The 19,813-nt window shown below is 38.4% G+C and overlaps 1 protein-coding gene across 1 annotated transcript; it reads right to left on the reverse strand.

The window, feature by feature from the left end:
• Positions 1-7,384: 7,384 nt before the first annotated feature.
• Positions 7,385-16,142, reverse strand: LOC139726512 (acyl-coenzyme A thioesterase 8-like). Its single transcript, XM_071637472.1, has 6 exons — positions 15,848-16,142; positions 13,374-13,516; positions 11,927-12,152; positions 11,199-11,377; positions 8,850-9,041; positions 7,385-7,635 (listed from the first exon to the last, which is right to left on the reverse strand). The coding sequence occupies exons 1-6, from the start codon at positions 15,988-15,990 to the stop codon at positions 7,538-7,540; spliced, it is 981 nt and encodes a 326-aa protein (XP_071493573.1). The 5' UTR covers positions 15,991-16,142; the 3' UTR covers positions 7,385-7,537.
• Between the last annotated feature and the right edge of the window lie 3,671 nt (positions 16,143-19,813).

The following is a 19,813-nucleotide window of genomic DNA, read 5'->3' on the forward strand; positions in this document are numbered from 1 at the left end:
TAATGTGGCTCTTTCTCAAAGAAAGACTGAGTAAACCAAGTCACAATGAACTGTAATTCAGTTTTTATGCCCTAGATACATGTACTACAATTGTAACGATGCCATGCGCTCTAATGTTTTAATTAAATGAATCTATTCTGTTCCTCTTGTTGTAGAAAGATTTTGTTTGATGTATAAAATTCATACTACATGTACAGTATAATGTGAAAATGGCCCTAGCATGCCATCTGCACATTGGAGCTACTTTATCAAATTCATGCAAAAAGGTAAGAAACATGTATACCTTACATAGAAATGCTAATGATTCATAACTGGTCGGCACAATCGTCATTTCCCTTAAAACAAACAAACAAGCAAACAAAACACACACACAAAGACAGACACATGAATAAAACTCAGGTCAATGAAGTCACCCCGTAAAGTAAAAAGACAAGAACGTGCTGAAGATACTTTTGGGCAGAGGTAAATCATAAATGTTTTATTCAATAAAATATGTCACTATTCACACATGCAACAAGATCAAACATCAATTAAACAGCCACACCAGTACATAGACTCTCAGCATGTTTATCTAATCCAAGCAGCTGGCAATTTATAAATTCAAGCTGACAGTGATCTCATCAGCTGCCGCAATAGATTCTTTGGTATTTTACATAATTACAGCATTTTATCTCATTGTACAGTGCAGTTCACAGTTATCCAGCTGCCATTTACAAACCGTGTCATTCTCTTACTGTTGGTATGTCCCACAAAAATATGAACACTTGCAGGGCAAATTACTGCCTTGTGAGCAATGGGCTTAGACAGAGAAATAAAAGACATAAACCTTTCAATACATGAAGGTTAATACAGGTCTCACCTTCACTTAAAATGAGTTGAATGTAAGAAAAACAACCGTCAATCATTGTTATACTGAGCATGCTCATTATGCTCATATTACCTACTGGTATTTTTCATAGTCTAATACCCTTTTGAACAAAACTATACAATGTACATGTGTACAGTGTATCATATAGTTATGCATCTATCTTCAAAAATGTACAAAACACATATACAGTGTACATGACAAGAAAGAGATATATTTCAGTGTTGTTACAATATTATGACAAGAGATAATAGAATGGTAAGACTAACACTCAAAATAACATTTTCCATCTTTTTTTAACTTCATGCTTAAGTATTACCTATCTACATGTTCAATATTTTTGAATGAAACAAGACACCATTTAATGTGTATTCTTCAGATCTACATATTTGAGCGGATGTAACGAGGCAACATGCAAAGTTTGTAAGAAACTGCATACAGCTGTATTAATTTAAAGGACAAGTTCACCTTCATAAACATAAGGATTGAGAGAATGTAGCAATATCAGTAGAACACATCATTGAAAGTTTGAGGAAAATCGAACAATCCGTTCAAAAGTTATGAATTTTTGAAGTTTTTGTGCAGTAACCGCTGGATGAGAAGACTACTGCAGTGTGTGAAAAACTTAGATGTCACATGCGTACAATATAAGGAAAATATAAAGAGAATTTCACAAAATTTCATCTTATGAAAAAAGTACACATTCCCCCGACTCGTTACCGACAAATGTTATGGGTAATATTATTCCCCCTGCCTTTAGAAAGAGGCAAGTCAAGTGCTCTTTTATTATGCGAAAAAAGTGAAAATATGTTGAATTTTCTTTATATTTTCTTTATACTGTTGTACGCATATGACTCACAAGTTGTAGTAGTCTCCTCATCCAGCGGTTCCAAAACAGAAATTTTAAAAATTCATAACTTTTGCATCGATTGTCCAATTTTCCTCAAACTTTCACTGATGTGTTCTACTAATATTGTTGCATTCTCTCAATCCTTATGTTTATGAAGGTGAACTTGTCCTTTAATACTCATGGTAGTGAATCTGAAGAATACACCACGCTTGATAGACACGGGGTAACACATTCATTTCATTGCCACATATACTGCAAGAAACTGGAATGGTTTATGCTTTTGTGTATTTACAGAACAGAAGAGTTGATGGTTTAAAATTCTACACCAAACAAATTTTTGAGACCTACTTAATGGTTGCTTTGGAGTCATTATCATATATTTTACATTCTTATTGCATGATACATTCACGACCCCAGAAAAACAATAATCTTTTCCTTTACACCAGCAAAGTAAGAACTGATTATCTGTGAGCATTCACATTCTTGCTCAAGTAAGAGATGTAATCATAACTTGCATTGATTGTAAATCTTGTCACTATTTGTTCTTTTTGAATACTTTGTGATTCTTTCACCTGCCCTGTGGCCCTTATGGATCTTTCAGCATGACATACGTCATGTGACATACATGTATGTTGCAATCATTCGTTTTGGCCAGATACAAATTGAACAAGCTTTATTGTTATCAAGGAAAACTTTTGTTCTCAGGTTGTGCGTAAAAGTTTGATGGATTAAAAATGTGCCTTTATTAGCCGGGGGCAACCAGAATTAATTTTGGAGGATGATCCTGATGCACTCTGTATATTGAAGTATGTTGTATGTACAAGACTGTCTACGTATTACCAGATGAGGTGTATCAATTACAGTATATGTCAATAAACGTATGAGGATACAGTTTAGGTCTTCGTAAAATGCTGCTTTACTTCTTCCAATTTCTACACGTTTACACATCTTAATGGATTTTTGGACAGCAATATTGAAGCCTGACTTGGATTACTGAGGTAATCTACAATTTTTAAGATAAGTGTTGTTTTGTATAAGCTTACATTAAAGGGTATTTTTGCAAATAGAGTCTGACAGTTGCAGTACAGAGCCAACATTTCAAAGGTAATGTTGGGCGATAAAAATTATTTAAATTTTTGATCTGATGCTCTGACTCCTACAAGCAAAAATGACTTGTAGCAAAAAATAATTCTGTGAATTCATAACCAGGTTTTCCAAAACTGCGCACTTGATTTCATCTAACATAAACAATTGCTATGCACTTAGAACTGTAATTAATAAATTGGTCAATCATAACATACTGCCGTTCAAAGTTTCACATACATGTGAAGACAATCCTCACAAATAATGACAAACAGTTGCAACCACGCTGGACAGCTAGAGAGACAAGATATGAACGATATGGATCCAGCACTCTTGAAATGGAAGCAGAGAGTGAGAGGAAATACTGTATACATGTACCATCTGAAATATCCTGGTCATTACAATATTCCTTTATATTTGCTACATCTTTAAGGCAAATAATATAAGCGCCCAAATATAAATATACATGTAACGTTTTTTTTTCTTTAAACATGCCTGAAAATCACATTCACCATGGTAGGCAATGTGGTACCAAGGCCTGAAAAATGTGGGTCAATGAAGTTGAGTTTGAGAGTCTTTAGGATAAATCTACATCTTAAGAAAGAGCACAGCAACTTTAGTGTATTAGACTAAGTTGTTGCTGTTGTTGACAGAAAATATTTTGGTTTGACAATGATTTTGCATTATATTTCAGCATCACATTCCAGGCATAAAACTGCAAGAATCCCTCCTTTTTTCTTTTAGTGTTCACAACATCAGACTTTACTTCATATTTTGCTGAGATAGGAATATGCAATCGCACATCATATTGGCATATATGTAATGAAGAATCTCTCCTACCTAGATCTGATCAACACAACAAGAACTCGTGTACAACTGTAGCACCTCTGTGAGCTGTTATGGGATCAAGATCACAAATTGCCTTCACATAACCATAGCTGCCAAGTATTACGAAAAATTCGTAAATATTACGAATTTTTACCTATTCTACGAAAATACGAATGCACCTTTAAATTTTACGAATATGAGCGCCATTATACATGTATTATACTATGCCCATTCACGCACGTGTTATACAACATGTCAGCGCAATTCTATCCACGTACGTACGTGCACATGCATGGCATGGACCATTATACCACGCTCGTACGTGTAGACGAAAACAGCGCATTCGTGTGAAGGCAAGAGGCCATTCATAGTACATGCATGTTGATGTTAGTGCATACACACTGCTATGTATAGCTTTATGATGATTGCAAGTGCGCTGCACCGATGTGTATTGTGTGTGATGCAGTACAGTTGCGATGTTGCTAGCGAACGTTCGACGCTATCTTCTCACTTCTTCTTTTCTAGTTTTGACTTTTGGACAATAAATGATAGAGAATGGATCGTAAAAAGGGACAGTGTTACAATAGCAAATACGAAACAGAGTTCGACTTCATCACAAAATCTGGAAAGAGCAAACAGCATGCATTTTGTAAGATATGTCGCCGGGATATTTCAATCGCTCATGGCGGCCGCAGTGACATCATTTTGCTTAGGAAATCAAAACTTCACATCGGTAATTTTGAGTCTGAATCTTCATCCACACCCAAGATAACATCATGGATGTCAACTTCGCAGGATTTAAATGTTACACGAGCTGAGTGCTTGTTTACATCATTCTACTTGGAGCACAACATTCCTCTTTCGGCTGCTAGTCATATGGGGCCATTGTTACGGAAAGCCTTTCCAAATTCGGAGGAGGTTAAGAAATTTTCAAGTGCAAGGACCAAAACTTCCTGTCTAGTTAAAGAAATGGCCAAAGATGAACAAGAACGGATTGCTTTAGCAATGAAAGCAGGACCCTTTGCAATATCAACTGATGGGAGTGATACAAGCACCAGTAAATTGTACCCAATAGTTATCAACTACTTTGACGGTAAGCAAATTTCTTGTTCTATTTTCTCCCTTCAAAACTTGGAAGAAGCGGGAACTGGCGTAAACATTGCCCAGCTGCTTATAGTAGAAATGCAAAAGCATAGTATCCCATGGCAAAACTGTACAGCATTGGGGTCAGACAATGCAGCGGTCATGACAGGTGTGAAGAAAGAGTGGGAGCATGCCTCAAAAAATGTCAGCCAGAGCTCATTGTGCTTGGTTGCCTAAATCATCTCATTGATCTTGCCGCCAAAGTTTGATCATCAGCGTTACCATGCTCAATAGACTCGCTTCTCATTGATGTGTTCTATTATCTTGAAGCCAGCGTAAACAGGAAACTTAATCTCAGAAAGTTCCAAAAGCTCCTTGGTACTGAAGTGCAAGCAATCTTGAAACATGCTTGTACACGCTGGCTGAGCTTGGGACAGTGTTTGCCACGATTTCTCCAGCAGTGGGAAGCTCTCATTCTCTTTTTTGAGGAGGAAGTGGCTCAGCAGCAGAAGCCTGTTAAAGAGACCAAGACAACACCCAGTATCAAGACCAACCTTGTACCGAAGAAAGCAAATCCAACTTTGAAAAGCAAACCTGCTCAGGAACCTGCGTGTGTCTCCCAGCAGAAGAAGCTTGCTCCACAAACCAGCAAGGTTAAGATCACATCAAGCCTCCAGAAGTTTTGTATTCCAAAGAAGGTATCTGCAATTCATGCAAAACCAGATGTAGCTGTAAGCAAACCTCAACTGCTTCAGCCGGAGGTGAGTGCATCATCATCACAGCCTCAACGAGTAAATGTGTCTGCAGCAAGTGATTCAGTTGGACAGAAACGGCATGGTGATAATGTAAACGTGCATGTACCTCACCAGAAGAAACAAAAGACTTGTACAGAAGGACCTTCTGCTAAGGCAGTATGCACATTGAAGCTGAAGCCTGGAACTTCAAGTCATCCTAGCAAATGTACTACAGGAGTGACCAGAAAATCTACTGCTAAGAAAACAAGCTCACACATACTCACACCTGAGACTTCAACTAAACTTAGTCAAGGTACCAGCAATGTAACTGAAAAGGAAGAAACAAGACCTGTGAGAATTCTGAAGACACTGAAATCAAAGCTGAAGTTGGCCATTGCACAATTTCTGAGCCAAAGTATTACTTCATTTGACAGGAAAAGTGTCATCCTCCAGACCAGAAGTCCTCTTATCCACAGACTTAAAAGAGAACTTGAAAACCTACTGCGTGATCTGTACAGCAAATTTGTCACTCCACAAGCCATTATGGCAGTCACTGATCTGACCCTTCTTGATTACAAAAAGAAGGAGAATCTTAGAGAAGAAAGTGAGATTGTCATAGGAAGTGAAGCAAGAGAGACTGTGAGCACATTGGACAAGGCTGATCGCCAAAAGTTTTATGCAGCAGTATACTCTTATTACTCAACGGCATGTGACTACATTGTTGCAAAATTTCCACTGAAATCCAATGTCATCATCCATGCACAGGTTGCAGATATTTCATGTAGAATGGATGTCAAATTCACCTCTGTGAAGTTTTTCATTGACAAGTTTCCGTGCATGTTACTCGTCAAAGAAGGAGAAGACAGACATAGTGCGATGGATGCACTGGAAAACCAGTTTGTGAGCTATCAAATTGCTCAGATTCCAGACTCAGTGCTAAGAGAGGAAGGAGCTGACAAGCAATGGGCAGTTATGATGACACAGAAGGGTGCATCAGGTGAACTGAGCTATGATAGACTTGGAAGAGTAATGCTAGGGATCCTGACAATACCACACACAAACGCGGAGTGTGAAAGGGTGTTCAGCCAAGTACGCAAGAACAAAACTGATTTCAGAGGATCAATGAGTGATGAAACTCTGTCAAGTTTACTAATCACCAAGGCTCAGCAGACAGGACCTTGCTACTTGAGAGACTTTGATGACAAATTTCTCAGGAGAGCTAAGTCAGCTACATGTAGAGCTCTCAATGAATAACAATCTATGTGTCATGAGGAAAGAAACTGATTTCAGACAGTCAACAAATGTTTGAACAATGCTACTGAAATAAACTCAACTTTACTTTTCCTCCAGTGAGAGCAGACAGGACCATTATACCTCAACAAATTAAGAATTTAAAGCATCAGCTACATAGAGCTCTTAACACCTGTGCCTGTGGTAAGTTTTTTCTTTTTTCTTAAGGGCAGTAAAAATCCAAATGCATACTTTAATTAATGATATTTTGAATGGTCCATTTAATCATATTTTATTGTGTTATTCATTTATCTTCAGATTTATGAATATTTTGGGCAATAATTTTCTCAAACCTAAGATTCACCCTAAAAACAACTGAAAACCCCTGTAGATAATAGACTGGAGATCACATCTTTTAACAAATGGCTGATCTCAACTCTGTGTGATTTATATGTTAATTGTTATGTATGTGAAGAAATGGCTTTGCATTGATGTAATCCAGGAATGGGGAGAAAGGTTAAAATGCTCCAAAAAAAGGCTCAGATTGCACCAGAGAGTGTCTAGAACCCCAGAGCTTCCAGGGCCCTTAAGCGGGCCCTGGACCCCGGCCGCAAGGACTTCGCGCTTCGCGCTCGTGATGTGCGCTTCGCGCACATTTCTGTGTTTTTTATCTGATCGTTACTAATTTTGAATTTCAAATGTTGCCAGCTATGCATAACTATCAATGTCTGTCAAAATGTGGCCAACGTCCACAGCAGGAACTATGCAATAATAATTCATTTGTACATTCGGCGTAAAGAAAGAAAAAGACAATTCATCTAAAATGGATACAAGCAGAATCCACTGTAAATACATGTATTCCTCTCACAGTTTTGGTCGTAAAAGTGACTCCTGGGCTACAGTCACAGCCAGAGTGCCATCTCGCCTCCAGAATCGTCCAAACGACATTCCACGACCATGACCTGTGAAAAGAAAGAGATAAACATAGTACATGTATGATTAATATGCTGCAGACTGAGGAATTACTGCAAAACGAGAAATTTTCGCGTGCATTTTAATTTCGCGAATTTCGCGAGCGCCAAAATTCGCGAAATTAAAATGCACGCGAAAGTTTTGTCTACACTATATGCATTGAACGCCAGTGGCAATTCACGAAAATTTCATGCCGCGAAAAAGGCTATCAGCTCCAATTTGCGAAAATTTCATGCCGCCAATATATCATGTTTTACAGTACTCAAATAGACTGCACGAACACAAGTACAACACCAGGGTCATCATTAATATGTAAGAGACATGAATATGCAAAGCAATGGTGACCAGCCATATTTTGACGACTTGGATGTCTTTCAAGATGAGGTCTGACTAATAGGAGTAATTAACCATTACTATCTTATGTATTTTCCATGTATTTCATAGTGACCGAGTCTCTATTTGTGAAAATGAGGAGTCCACAGATGTTCTCAAAAGTCACAAATTCACTCACTTGTGAAATTTATCTCATACACATGTACAGATTTGTGAGATATGCTTCCAACATTTTTGGACCAGCAGTTTTCTTTCGTTTTATTGAAATTTTGTCATAATAATAAAAAAAAAAAAAAAACAGAGTCATTAATGATGCGGCCTAAATTTCTATTTCATTGGAACCAGAATTTTGTTGTAACCGGGTTTGTTATAACAGGAGTGCATTGTATGACCAAAGTACATTAGTCCAAGATACTTATAATTGGATTCAGGCAAATACATATCTCCAAATCAGTGGCATATCTGCAGAGACTCAAACTCTCCCGTTTTCGACGGGAGATCTCCCGCCGAAATTCTTTTTTTGCAAAATCTCCCGTTCTCCCGCTTGAGATTTAATTTCTCCCGCCCTGGCTCTGTGTTTCCCGCTTGAAATTATTCCTTACTTAATATCACTGTATGTTGAAAAATAAGCCTTAGATTGCACAAGAGAGTATCTAGAACCCTAAAGCTTCCAGGACCCCGGCCGCAAGGAACTTCGTGCTTTGCGCACATCAAATTGGAGTCTCCTGTTTGCTTGGGGTTTCAGGCGGGAGAATCTCCCGATCAGAAGGTGCTTTGGGTTGGAGTCTCTGTATCTGGTATACAATATTACATTGTGTTTTGTTTGTTTTTGTCAAATTATGATGCATTACTGTTGGAGTGTCTTAATTACCTGACTGTGGACTCTCACACTCGTACAGCATCCATTCATCGATGCGGAAAGGTGCATGAAACCACATGGAATGGTCCAGAGAGCAGATCATACCAAGGGCCTTGTCCCTGTTGGGCATGGTGGGAATTCTGGCAAGGAAGAGGTCTGAAATGTAGGCTACACAGCAGTGCTGCATATTTATTCCATTCTCACCTGGAGTGTGAAGTTTATATGTTTTTTTTTTACGTGTGTGTGTGTGTGTGTGTGTGTGTGTGTGTGTTTTATGATGTTTCATCATAAGAAAGAAAGATACAAAGAAAGAAAATACATACCCATGAGATTTGTCTATACTTATATAAGATATAGTACAGCTTTGGGCAGATTTCACTGAAATAACTGCCATTCATTTGATCTCACACTACAATGTAAACTGAAAGAAGAAAACATTTCTTTTTTATCATTATCATTACGAGAAGATACTATATCACGAAATATGTTTTAAAAATATACCTAATTGTCCTGATATCATATACACAATATATCCTGAATCCAGCTGATTGTTCAGATGTACTAAATTATGAATGGAATATCATAGTAAGTTTCCCTGCACAAGCACGTACGAAGCAGGGGTAGGTTCATTGTAAGTACGAGTAACTACTGCACAGTCAGCCTAAATGCTTCTGCTTTATTGTTACATAATCACTTCAGTACATATGAAACATACGATGTGGACTTACCATTTACTGAATTATCCTGAAATGAATGACACTTAATATTTTGTACAAAACTACCCTAATCCACAAACTGACATAAGACAAGCAAAGTTCAATGAAATTGGCTCATGAAATAACATTAATGCAAAAGTTTGCAGTTTTACAGTATATTCTGCCAAAAGTAGACTGCTGCAGAAAAAATAAATATTTGTCTACAGCTGCTTGAAATCATGTTATATTTGAGAAAGATCACACAAATTGCTTCAGCAATAAACTAGAAATATCACTTAAGGTGATTAATACCCCCGCCCCGTGACAACAGTCTTACCCAAGGAATGATCTTTCCTTGATCTTCTGCCATTTAAATGCCGTTACCATGGCAACGCAGCTTCCGACACGTCCGAAAAATATGTCTTGCACATCTTCCCATCAAGACTATTGTGTGTGCCACATTTCATAAGCTTTTGTCAAAAACTGAGGAAGTAGTTCAATCCACAAGATCTTTCCTTGATCTTCCGCCATTAATATGCCGTTACCATGGCAACGCAGCTTCCGACAAGTCCAAAAAATATGTCTTGCACATCTTCCCACCAAGACCAATGTGTGTGCCACATTTCATGAGCTTCAGTCAAATACAGTAGTTCAATCCGCAAGATCTTTCCTTGATCTTCTGCCATTTATATGCCGTTACCATGGCAACGCAGCTTCCGACACGTCCGAAAAATATGTCTTCCACATCTTCCCACCAAGATCAAGGTGTGTGCCACATTTCATAAGCTTTGGTCAAAAAACTGAGGAAGTAGTTAAATCCGCAAGATCTTTCCTTGATCTTCTGCCATTAATATGCCGTTACCATGGCAACGTACTTTCGGGTACTGTCAAAAAATGCGTCTTGCACATCTACAACCAAAGGCACACATCTGTACCAAGTTTCATGGAAATTGGGCAAAAACTGAGGAAGTAATTTGCAACACAAAATTTTCCATCATTTTGGCTCATAATATGTGAGCTGTTACCATGGCAACATACTTTTTGTCACTGTCAAGAAATGTGTCATGCTGACCTATATCCTAAGACAAACATTCAATATGAATTCCATGAGAATTGGAAGAACACTGATGAAGCAGTTTTGCCATGAAGCATTTTGCCCTATATTTTACCAATAACATGCCGTTACCATGGCAACGCACTTTTTGCCACTGCGGAAATATGTGTCTTGCACATTAACATATTCAGATGAACATCTGTACCTAATTTCATAAAAATTGATCAAAAACTGTGGGAGGAGTTCGCGACGCAAGATTTGTACCCATTTTTGCCCATAATATGCCGTTACCATGGCAACGTACTTTTGGGTACTGTCAAAAAATACGTCTTGCACATCTACAACCCAAGCCACACATCTGTGCCAAGTTTTATGGGAATCGGTTGAAAACTGAGGAAGTAGTTCGCGACGCAAGATTTGCAACGGACCGACCGCCCCACCGCCCGACCGACCGCCCGACCGTCCGCTGATTCCTATATACCCCCTTCAAACTTCGTTTGGCGGGGGTATAAATACAATACTGCTAAAGTCCTTGGCACGCCTGAGTAACTACAAGAACCAGCATACTAAAGGAACACACTAGTTTCAAATGAACGGTGGTTAATGACTAACCTGAGTTTTCTCCAATATGACCTTTGACCTTCACCCAGGTGAGTAGGACAGGGTCAGCAGGTTCACATCTTGAGAGATCCAGAAGTTCTTCTCTGCCAATCCTCTTGGATTCAAATGGGATTTCCTGAGCTATCTGCTTCTGCGCCCATTTTCTTGCTTTTTCTGGGAGATCAGGATTTCTAAGGACAGAAAATTCAATCAATATTGGTTCATTTACATCATAAGGCCACATTCTAATGAGGAATTTTCTTAAAGACAGTTTAAAAGCTGTACAATTCAAAAACTTTCAAATCAGATTCTAATTCACTGAAGCGTATCAGTCACAAAAGGTAGTCCCATCCCCATCCTCCATCCCCCATCCCCTAGATCCTGATTCCTGTATTTCGGAAGAATTGCAATCCAATGCTCAAAATTATCTGTTTTATGTTAGCATCTGCAACTATAGGATTGTTTCATTATTTCAAATGTAGAGAGTTTGGCAACTATGTGACATAGGGCAGAAAAAAAAGAGCTGCAATATACATCTGAAATAACAGAAAGGGATATTTAGAATTTCTTTGAATCATAACGTCAATTCAATTAACATGAACCATAGGTCTTTCATATGGCAACAGAAAAGTCTTTCCAAATGAGGCATCATTTGAGCTTTTGAAAGTGCATACAAACATGTAAGGAAAGCGACATAGAAAAGGGATTTTGCAAAGGGAAATGTGCCCCGAGGCACCTACTTTACATATTTCTTGAGCTCTTCTATGTCTGTCATCATGGTATCAGGATCTGGGACGGACGGCATGCTGTACTGATGCTGGAACGGGGATTCCTCATAGCGCTGGTATGATGCCATCATGGTGAGGATGGTACGCCCTTTTTGGGTTGCCTCCACAGTGCGTGTGCTGAAGCTACCTCCATCACGTTGGTTGTGGACACGGTAGAGGACCGGTAGGCTGGAATCCCCTGGTAGTAAACACAGAAACTCCCACATTATGACTGGTAGACCACAACAAAATCAATTTCTCCTTTATCAACAGGTGACAATGCTCAACCAGAGATCAATAATCAGTTAAATTCTAGACTTTTCAACATCTGGGGGCATTTCATGAAGTGTTTTGTCTGATAAATTTGGTGGATAAATTTGCTCTCAGCCAATCACATGCAAGGATTTCAGTAGCTATAACTTTGTCAGAAATAAAAAATATTAATACGTATATATATATATATATATATATATATATATATATATATATATATAGGGCCTCATATCTGACAAAACCCTCCATAAAATGGCTCCCTTGATACAAAGTCTATAGTGAAAATGTGCATCATGGACAGAGAAGTGTCCTCTTCTTTTTTCTTTTTTTTTGTGGCCGATGCTGAATCATCTAGTAGCATAATAGCATTAAGTTTGCTCTAAACATTATATTCCATAACACTCAGTTTACTTGAAATGTATCGATCTTTCAAGAAACAAAAATATTAGAAATCCTCCTCCAATCCCTTGCACTGTTCAGATGGAAGAAAAACTCAGTTCTTTTCCCAAAGAACTTCATCTGTTCTATACCAGGCTATCATTTAGAGGAACTCAAAAATGTTCATATTCTAAAAAAATGTTTTAAAAATGACATAGGACAATAACTACTTACAAAATGCATTTCACTGATACAGTACGTAGCAAAGTGTTTGAGGTTGAGTAGTATACAAATGATGCACAGGACTGAATGGATCAGTGAGAATTGGATGTGCGAGTTTAACGTTGGAACTGTTTAAACGTGAGGGCAGCGAATGGGTTTTAGACTGTCCCAAAGTTAAACGAGAGCATCCAATTCTCACCAATCCACGAAATAGGCCTGTGCATCATTTGTGCTATAAAATGGGCCTGTAAATTCATGAAATACAACCATTTTCCACATCATGCATCCCATACACCTACAACACTATACAAGACTTGAGCCATGCGTTCCGATTTTACCGGACGCATGGCTCAGTGTGGATCAGTAAAAATCGATGCATGACAAGTGACCAATCAGATTGCAGAGATTCGAAAGCCAATCTTATAATGTCATATGAACATATGCAGCATAATGTTTGAACAATTAAAAACACTTCAGATGTCAAACAGATGCTTTGAGAACATGAGCTTTTGTAAGGTTTGAAAAGCTTTTTTTTTTTAGTCTTTACCTGCTCTCACAAAGTAAGAATGGAGAGAGTGAATGGTGAGGTCTTTGGCTACGGTCTTTCCTGCAGCCACCATTGCCTGACCAATGATCTGACCTCCAAAGAGACGGCTTGTCCCTGGCCATGAGTGCCACATATGAGAAGCTCTGAGGTAACAAAACAGGAAAAGCAGGAAAAGAAGAAAATGAAGAAAAAAATGGGAGTGCTGAAGTACTTGGTAGGGTTTGTCAGCAAATTTTTAATAACATCTTTGAATCTATTTGTCAAAACATCATATTCACACATAGATACAGGTATAGCCATTGATAGGTATTTAGCATACATGTCTAAAAATGTGGAAGAAAAAATGCAAGAGGCTAGTGAAGGCATTTAAATTGGTGTATGTGCATCATAACACCACCAAGATGCAGCTGTACTAAATTAGCTGGCCCTTCTTAGATGCAAACATTTTGAAATTTGGTTGAGCAAACTTGCATTGTTGCATAGAGTCTTAAAATAGCATTTAAATTAGACAGAAAATACTGTCCACAACCGGAGCTCAGAAGATACAATGGCAGACTAATGACAACTGATGAGGTATTGTATAAACAGAAGGATTGTGAAGTGCTGTTTGGCAAAACAGGATGTATGTGGTCGTATGTACCACATCTGTTTTCATTGAATATGTTGTACTTGCTAATGAGAGTTGGGTCGTATCTGCCCTACCTAGTACCTGCTCAGAACGAACAGCACTCAAAAATAATTCATACATGGAGGATACAATTCATTTTCACAGAGAAGTTTCTTCCAGTTGGCTACTTTACAGCTGAAAAATAAAAATGAATGTAAATCAATTCTTTATAGTTTTTTTGGTCTTAAGTCTGTTGTTTTATTCATTCACAGAGATAAGCATCTGTGATTAATTGGCAGATCCAGGCAGGGGTGCACCAGGCGCGCGTCCCCCTTTATTCATTGTTAAAACAAAAGAAATAAATAGAAAAAATGGGGGTGGGGTGCATGCGTCCCCCCCCCCCCCCCCCCCCCCCCCCATTTGTGTAGGCGCCCCCTCTTCACAGGAGTCCTGGATCCGCCCCTGGTGATGTAGGCCCTAATCATTATATAATCAGGGCTCGACACTTACGGTGGCCCTGTGGCCCGGGGCCACCAAAAATGAAAGTCGGGCCACCAAATTTAAAAAAAGGGCAAATTTGGTGGCCCGCCTCGGGCCACCAAAATTTTTTGAAAAGTATGTCAATAAATTCGTAACTTTTTGCGCTGGAAATTAGCAGTTAAATTTGTTCAAAGGATGGATGAAAAGGACTGAATGAATGCCTGAGAGTGAGTGTTGCAAGTTTGTTGAAGTTTATTTATGAGTAGATATGTCCAACTTCTAATTCTTACTATCATAAATCTTAAATATTTGACTCATAAAAAAAAAAAAGGACTTTTAATGTTTTTCATTGTTGTTTTTTGTCGGGACACCACATTTTTCTCTCGGGCCACCAAAAATTTGAAATTTAGGATTTTGGTGGCCCCATCGGGCCACCAAACAAAAAAGTTAGTGTCGAGCCATGATATAATTATATCCTTAAGTTATACATGATGCTTGCCTGCACGTCCACCTGACAGGAACAAATCATTAATTACAAAGCCCAGTATTTGGCAATATTGATAGAAAACAATTGATGCAGGACAATGAAATGGATGCTTCTCTACAAGTTTTTGATGGACGATTCTAGTCACCTGATCTGTGCAAGTTCGTTCTTTCTTTGTAAAATGAATGCAATAAATTGTTGAATATCAGAGTCAGACAAACTTTTTAGAATGAGACTATGTTACGGTACTTTAAAAACGAGTATACCTAACCACCTGAAAAAAAGGTCATTCATACAAATCAAACATGAGCTACAAACTGACCTACAGATGCAAGATTTGAATGAAGAGGGTCTATATAAAGGTGTAACTTTGTAAGAGTGAAGAGCATCAGAATGACAATTTTGTTTCTTAATCTTTCTTAATTTTACTTTTTGTTTTCACAGCATTTATAATTTAATAATGTTGGTATCTGGCCCAACAGGTCAGGGGTCATGCATATAGTCTATAGAATCTAGAGCTTTTCTGATGCAATACTGATTGGCATAGACGTCTACTACTTTATCTAATGAAATTCTACGCAAAACGTCTTTATGGTTTCTAGTTTACACTAACTTTAGTAACATCAGTGTCGATCAGACATGCGTACGCAGACCGTAATGAGTTGGGGTATGGTCGTTGTCATTGAATGACATTGTCATTGAGCTTGGCCCAGGGGTTTCGCGTGTGCGTTCCAACAAGGCCAATGGTATGACCATCCGCGCAATAAATTGTGGGCAGAAGCAGGGTCATTCGTCCGGCCCAGTCACGTCACACAGTTCAGCTAAAATCAAGGATCAACATATCTCGAAGTTTACAAACATAATGCATTCTACAATTAACATGATAAGGCCGCCATTTTATACCTAAACAAGTAGGGGTCCAGCTCCTCAAGATCAAGAACCGTGCTCACGAGCACACTGCGTAAGTCATCGTCAGATTTCCCCTCTCCAACGCCTCCTCCTCCCGCTCCGCTGCCGGTGTTGTTGGCATTCGCAGGTGACTCCATCGAAGAAACTGAATATGCCCTAAAACCTACCCTGCTGCTAGTTATATTACTAACTAAAGATCGGGATAACAGCGCCTTTCTGCAGTTCCACGATGGAATCACTTTGGAGAAAGTGTCCCTAGTCCAGAATGAAGCTAAGCGGCGAGCGATTATCATTCTGTGTGCTGGGGAAACAGCGGGCCGGGAAGCGATTTTTTTTTCCGTAACCCTAACGCGTCGAAAGTGCCAATTGTGTCACTTGAGCAAAGACTATCAGTGTACAAGTTGGTTTTTGTACGCATGTGCGTGGACTCTGCATGACTTGGGCAGTTAGGCGTTGAGTTTGTACTGTATATACACAGTACCATTGGCATGGTCGTCTGCTAACTACAGAATCCGATTACAATGTGAGAATGGGACGCCGTCCTTCAAACAGAAACATAACAACGGGTTTATGTGTATATGGGTATGTGTATGCGTGTGTTTGTGTGTGTGTGTGTGTGCGTGTGTGTGTGTGTGTGTGTGTGTGTGTGGTTTACACTTCACATGTCATCGGCATCGCGTTCGCCTTTGCCTTAGCTTATAGGTGGTATTTCTGTGGTTTTGTTCGCCGTCTGCTGACACTTTTCCTGTGTCTCGCAAGACTTTCGTTTCTAGGATGCATGCAAACTCGACGTCGTCATCAATATCTTGCAAAAAGTAAATTGGAAATCTAATTGAAGCTTGGAATAAATTATAATCAGAGTATTATATATTTAGGCTAACAGCTGCAGCGATTGCTATTGTTATTAACATTGATCATGTTTATTAAGCCCCACAAAATCAGATTCGAAGTGGGCATTGGGTCTTGGGTAACATGGATGAACTACTGGGTTAACTTGGGTTTATCCTCCAACTTCACGATGATTCAGAAAGGCGTAGTATAGGCTCCTTAGTTCACGTTCATGTATATCAAGATATATGATTACATTCTCAAGGAATAACATCCAAGATGAAGATGGGGGAGGGAAGAGAAACTGTGGGGGGGGGGGGGGAGAGCTATAGTAATCATCGATTTTGATCCATAATCTCTCTATAAATAGTTTAATTTAATCAGCTTTTGAGGGCATTTTGGATCGGCCAAAAATCAAAAGATGTGCTATTTCCAACAAATTCTATTCATTTTCCCAGTCCATACATGTACAAAATTGCTCTAATATCACGGTTTGAATTGCTCTATCAATATTTTTTTTTATTTTCACTTTATCATTGCCAACCCTATAGTACTTTTCATCACGTACCATCGTAATCTCTACCACCACGACCATCATTGAAGGAAACCAAAACCCAAAAAGAAATGTGGATTGAGTGAAAGCAGCAACATTGGTAGAAAACATCAGTGAAAGTTTAAGGAAAATTGGGCAATCGATGCAAAAGTTATGAATTTTTAACGTTTTGATGTTGGAACCACTGGCTGCATGACATCATGTGTGGGCAACAACATAAAGAAAATATAAAGAAAACAAACATGTTTTCACTTTTCTTGAGTAATGGAAGAGAATTTGATTAACCACTTTCAGAAAGTAGGGGGAATGATTACTACCCTTAACATAAATTATGTCAGTATCAATTAAGTTGAGGGAATGTGTAATTTTAGTGATTTTTTTTTTGGTGGAATTCTTTTCATATTTTCTTCACATTGTTGTCCACTAAAGACTTCATGGTATCTATAGTAGTCTCTTTATTAAGTGATTACAACACCAAAATATAAAAACGAATAACTTTTGATTGTCCGATTTTTCCTCAAACTTTCACTGATGTGTACTGCTAATGTTGCTGCGTTCACTCAATTCATATTGTTCTTTGGGTTTTGGTTTCCTTTCCCAGGTAAAAAAAAAAAAACAGTAGAAACCAGTAGAAACCAGTAAGCATTTTTCACTGGTCGTTACTGGTTTTAACTGGTCTTAACTGGTCTTAACAGGTTTCAACTGGTTCCAGTTGAAACCAGCAAGGTAACTCCAACTTTCCAGTAACAAAATGAGCAATTCTAATTGAAACCAGTTGAAGACGTACTGGTACCAGCTGATACCAGTTTAAACATACTGGTACGAGTTTATACCAGTTGAAGTTGCACTGCTTACCAGTTGAAACCAGTAAAAGTCTACTGATGGCCAGTTGTAATAACAGTTCAAGTATCACTGTACCAGTTGGTAACAGTTTCTGTCGGTTGAAGTCTTACTGGTACTAGTTGATACCAGTTCAAGTGTCATTTTGTACCAGTTGATACCAATTGAAGGCTACTGGTCTATAAGTTAATACGAGTTGAAGTTCCCAGTTGATACCAGTTCAAGTCTCAATGTGTACAACGGTGCCACTTGATATATCAACCAATCATTACTACCATCATTGCTCTTATTAGATTACCATGCACGACCATAAACATCATTACTATCATTTCACAACTGGATATCATCTTATCATCATCACCACGATTATCACTTGTATTACCATCGTATACATATCACCACAAGCAATAAATCTTCCACCACTATCAATACTTTTTTGTTCATGTCATCAATCCATCAACAACAACTTCACGAAATCTCTTTCAAAGTTTTCAGCATCATCATCATTATTCTCAGTCTGAATAAGCATTGCGATTGGCAATATATTCCTACTCGATCCCTCCCTCCAATGCCCACATGGCCTAGCACCCTTAATTGAATTGATGAAGAGAAATGATTGAATATTAAAACACTGATTTTTGTTTGTTTGTTTGTTTGTTTGTTTGTTTTTTGTTTGTAAGAACACTAGCCGCATTCACACGTACAAAATAGCTGGTTACCGAGCGCGCTCCAAAAGTCGAGTTCTTGTTATACTCGCAACTTTTTATAAACTTCATGATCGATATATTATAGAAACAAACACCTGGCTTTAACTGGTATCAGATTCCCAGGTGGGTTCATGACTTTAAATGTGTATAAACCATTTGTTGTCGACCGACACCCAAAAAAGGGAAGCCATGAGTGATTTGTTGTTTCGAAGTCGTGCAGTATCGTACACATAAAAAGTGATGAGATATTAGAGCTGTGATAGAAGTTTACCAGTATGAAGTTTATCAATATCAGCATAACCATTTATGTCTACCATGTGAGAGAGAGAGAGAAATAATCCAACCCACCACCTCCGATTCTCAATTAAAACACATTTGTAGAAGAGATTTGAAACGATCGTTTTGTAATGTGTTATTTGGCACAAAATAATTGCACTTATTTTTAATAATGGTAATCGATAACCAAATGAAAATCAATTTGCCAGATATTAGCCAGATTTAAGATCTTTTCATTAAGTTGGAGCAACGAGTATCAGTTCAGAGTCACAGAGGCTACTTTCGAGTTTTTATAAAATGCATTCATAGGAAACTGATAACTACAAGTTTAATTGAACGATGATAGCACCCATTATTATGGTTACAGATCGTTATTGAGAAGGTTCGTTATTCAGAAGGTGAGTATTCCGAAGGTTCGTTGTTCCGAAGATTCGTTATTCCGAAGGTTCGTTATTCCGAAGATTCGTTATTCCGAAGGTTCGTTAATCCGAAAATAAAACAAAGCTCGTTATTCCGAAGGTTCGTTACAGACCCTTTTTCATTGTCGGATCAACGAACCTTTGGAATAACGAACCCTATTTTATTTCCGGATTAGCGAACCTCCGGAATAACGAACCCTATTTCAGTTTCGAATAAACGAGCCTTCGGAAAGCGAACCCTATATTTTTTCGGATGAACGAATCTTCAGAATAACGAACCTGCGGAATAGCGCCACAAATGTTCGGATTAAGCTAGGCCTACCGTTTTTGATTTTAG

The sequence above is a fragment of the Diadema antillarum genome, unplaced genomic scaffold, assembly GCF_040938485.1.
Source record: "Diadema antillarum isolate AM-2024a unplaced genomic scaffold, OU_Dant_1.0 scf00000017, whole genome shotgun sequence".
Lineage (NCBI taxonomy): Eukaryota > Metazoa > Echinodermata > Echinoidea > Diadematoida > Diadematidae > Diadema > Diadema antillarum.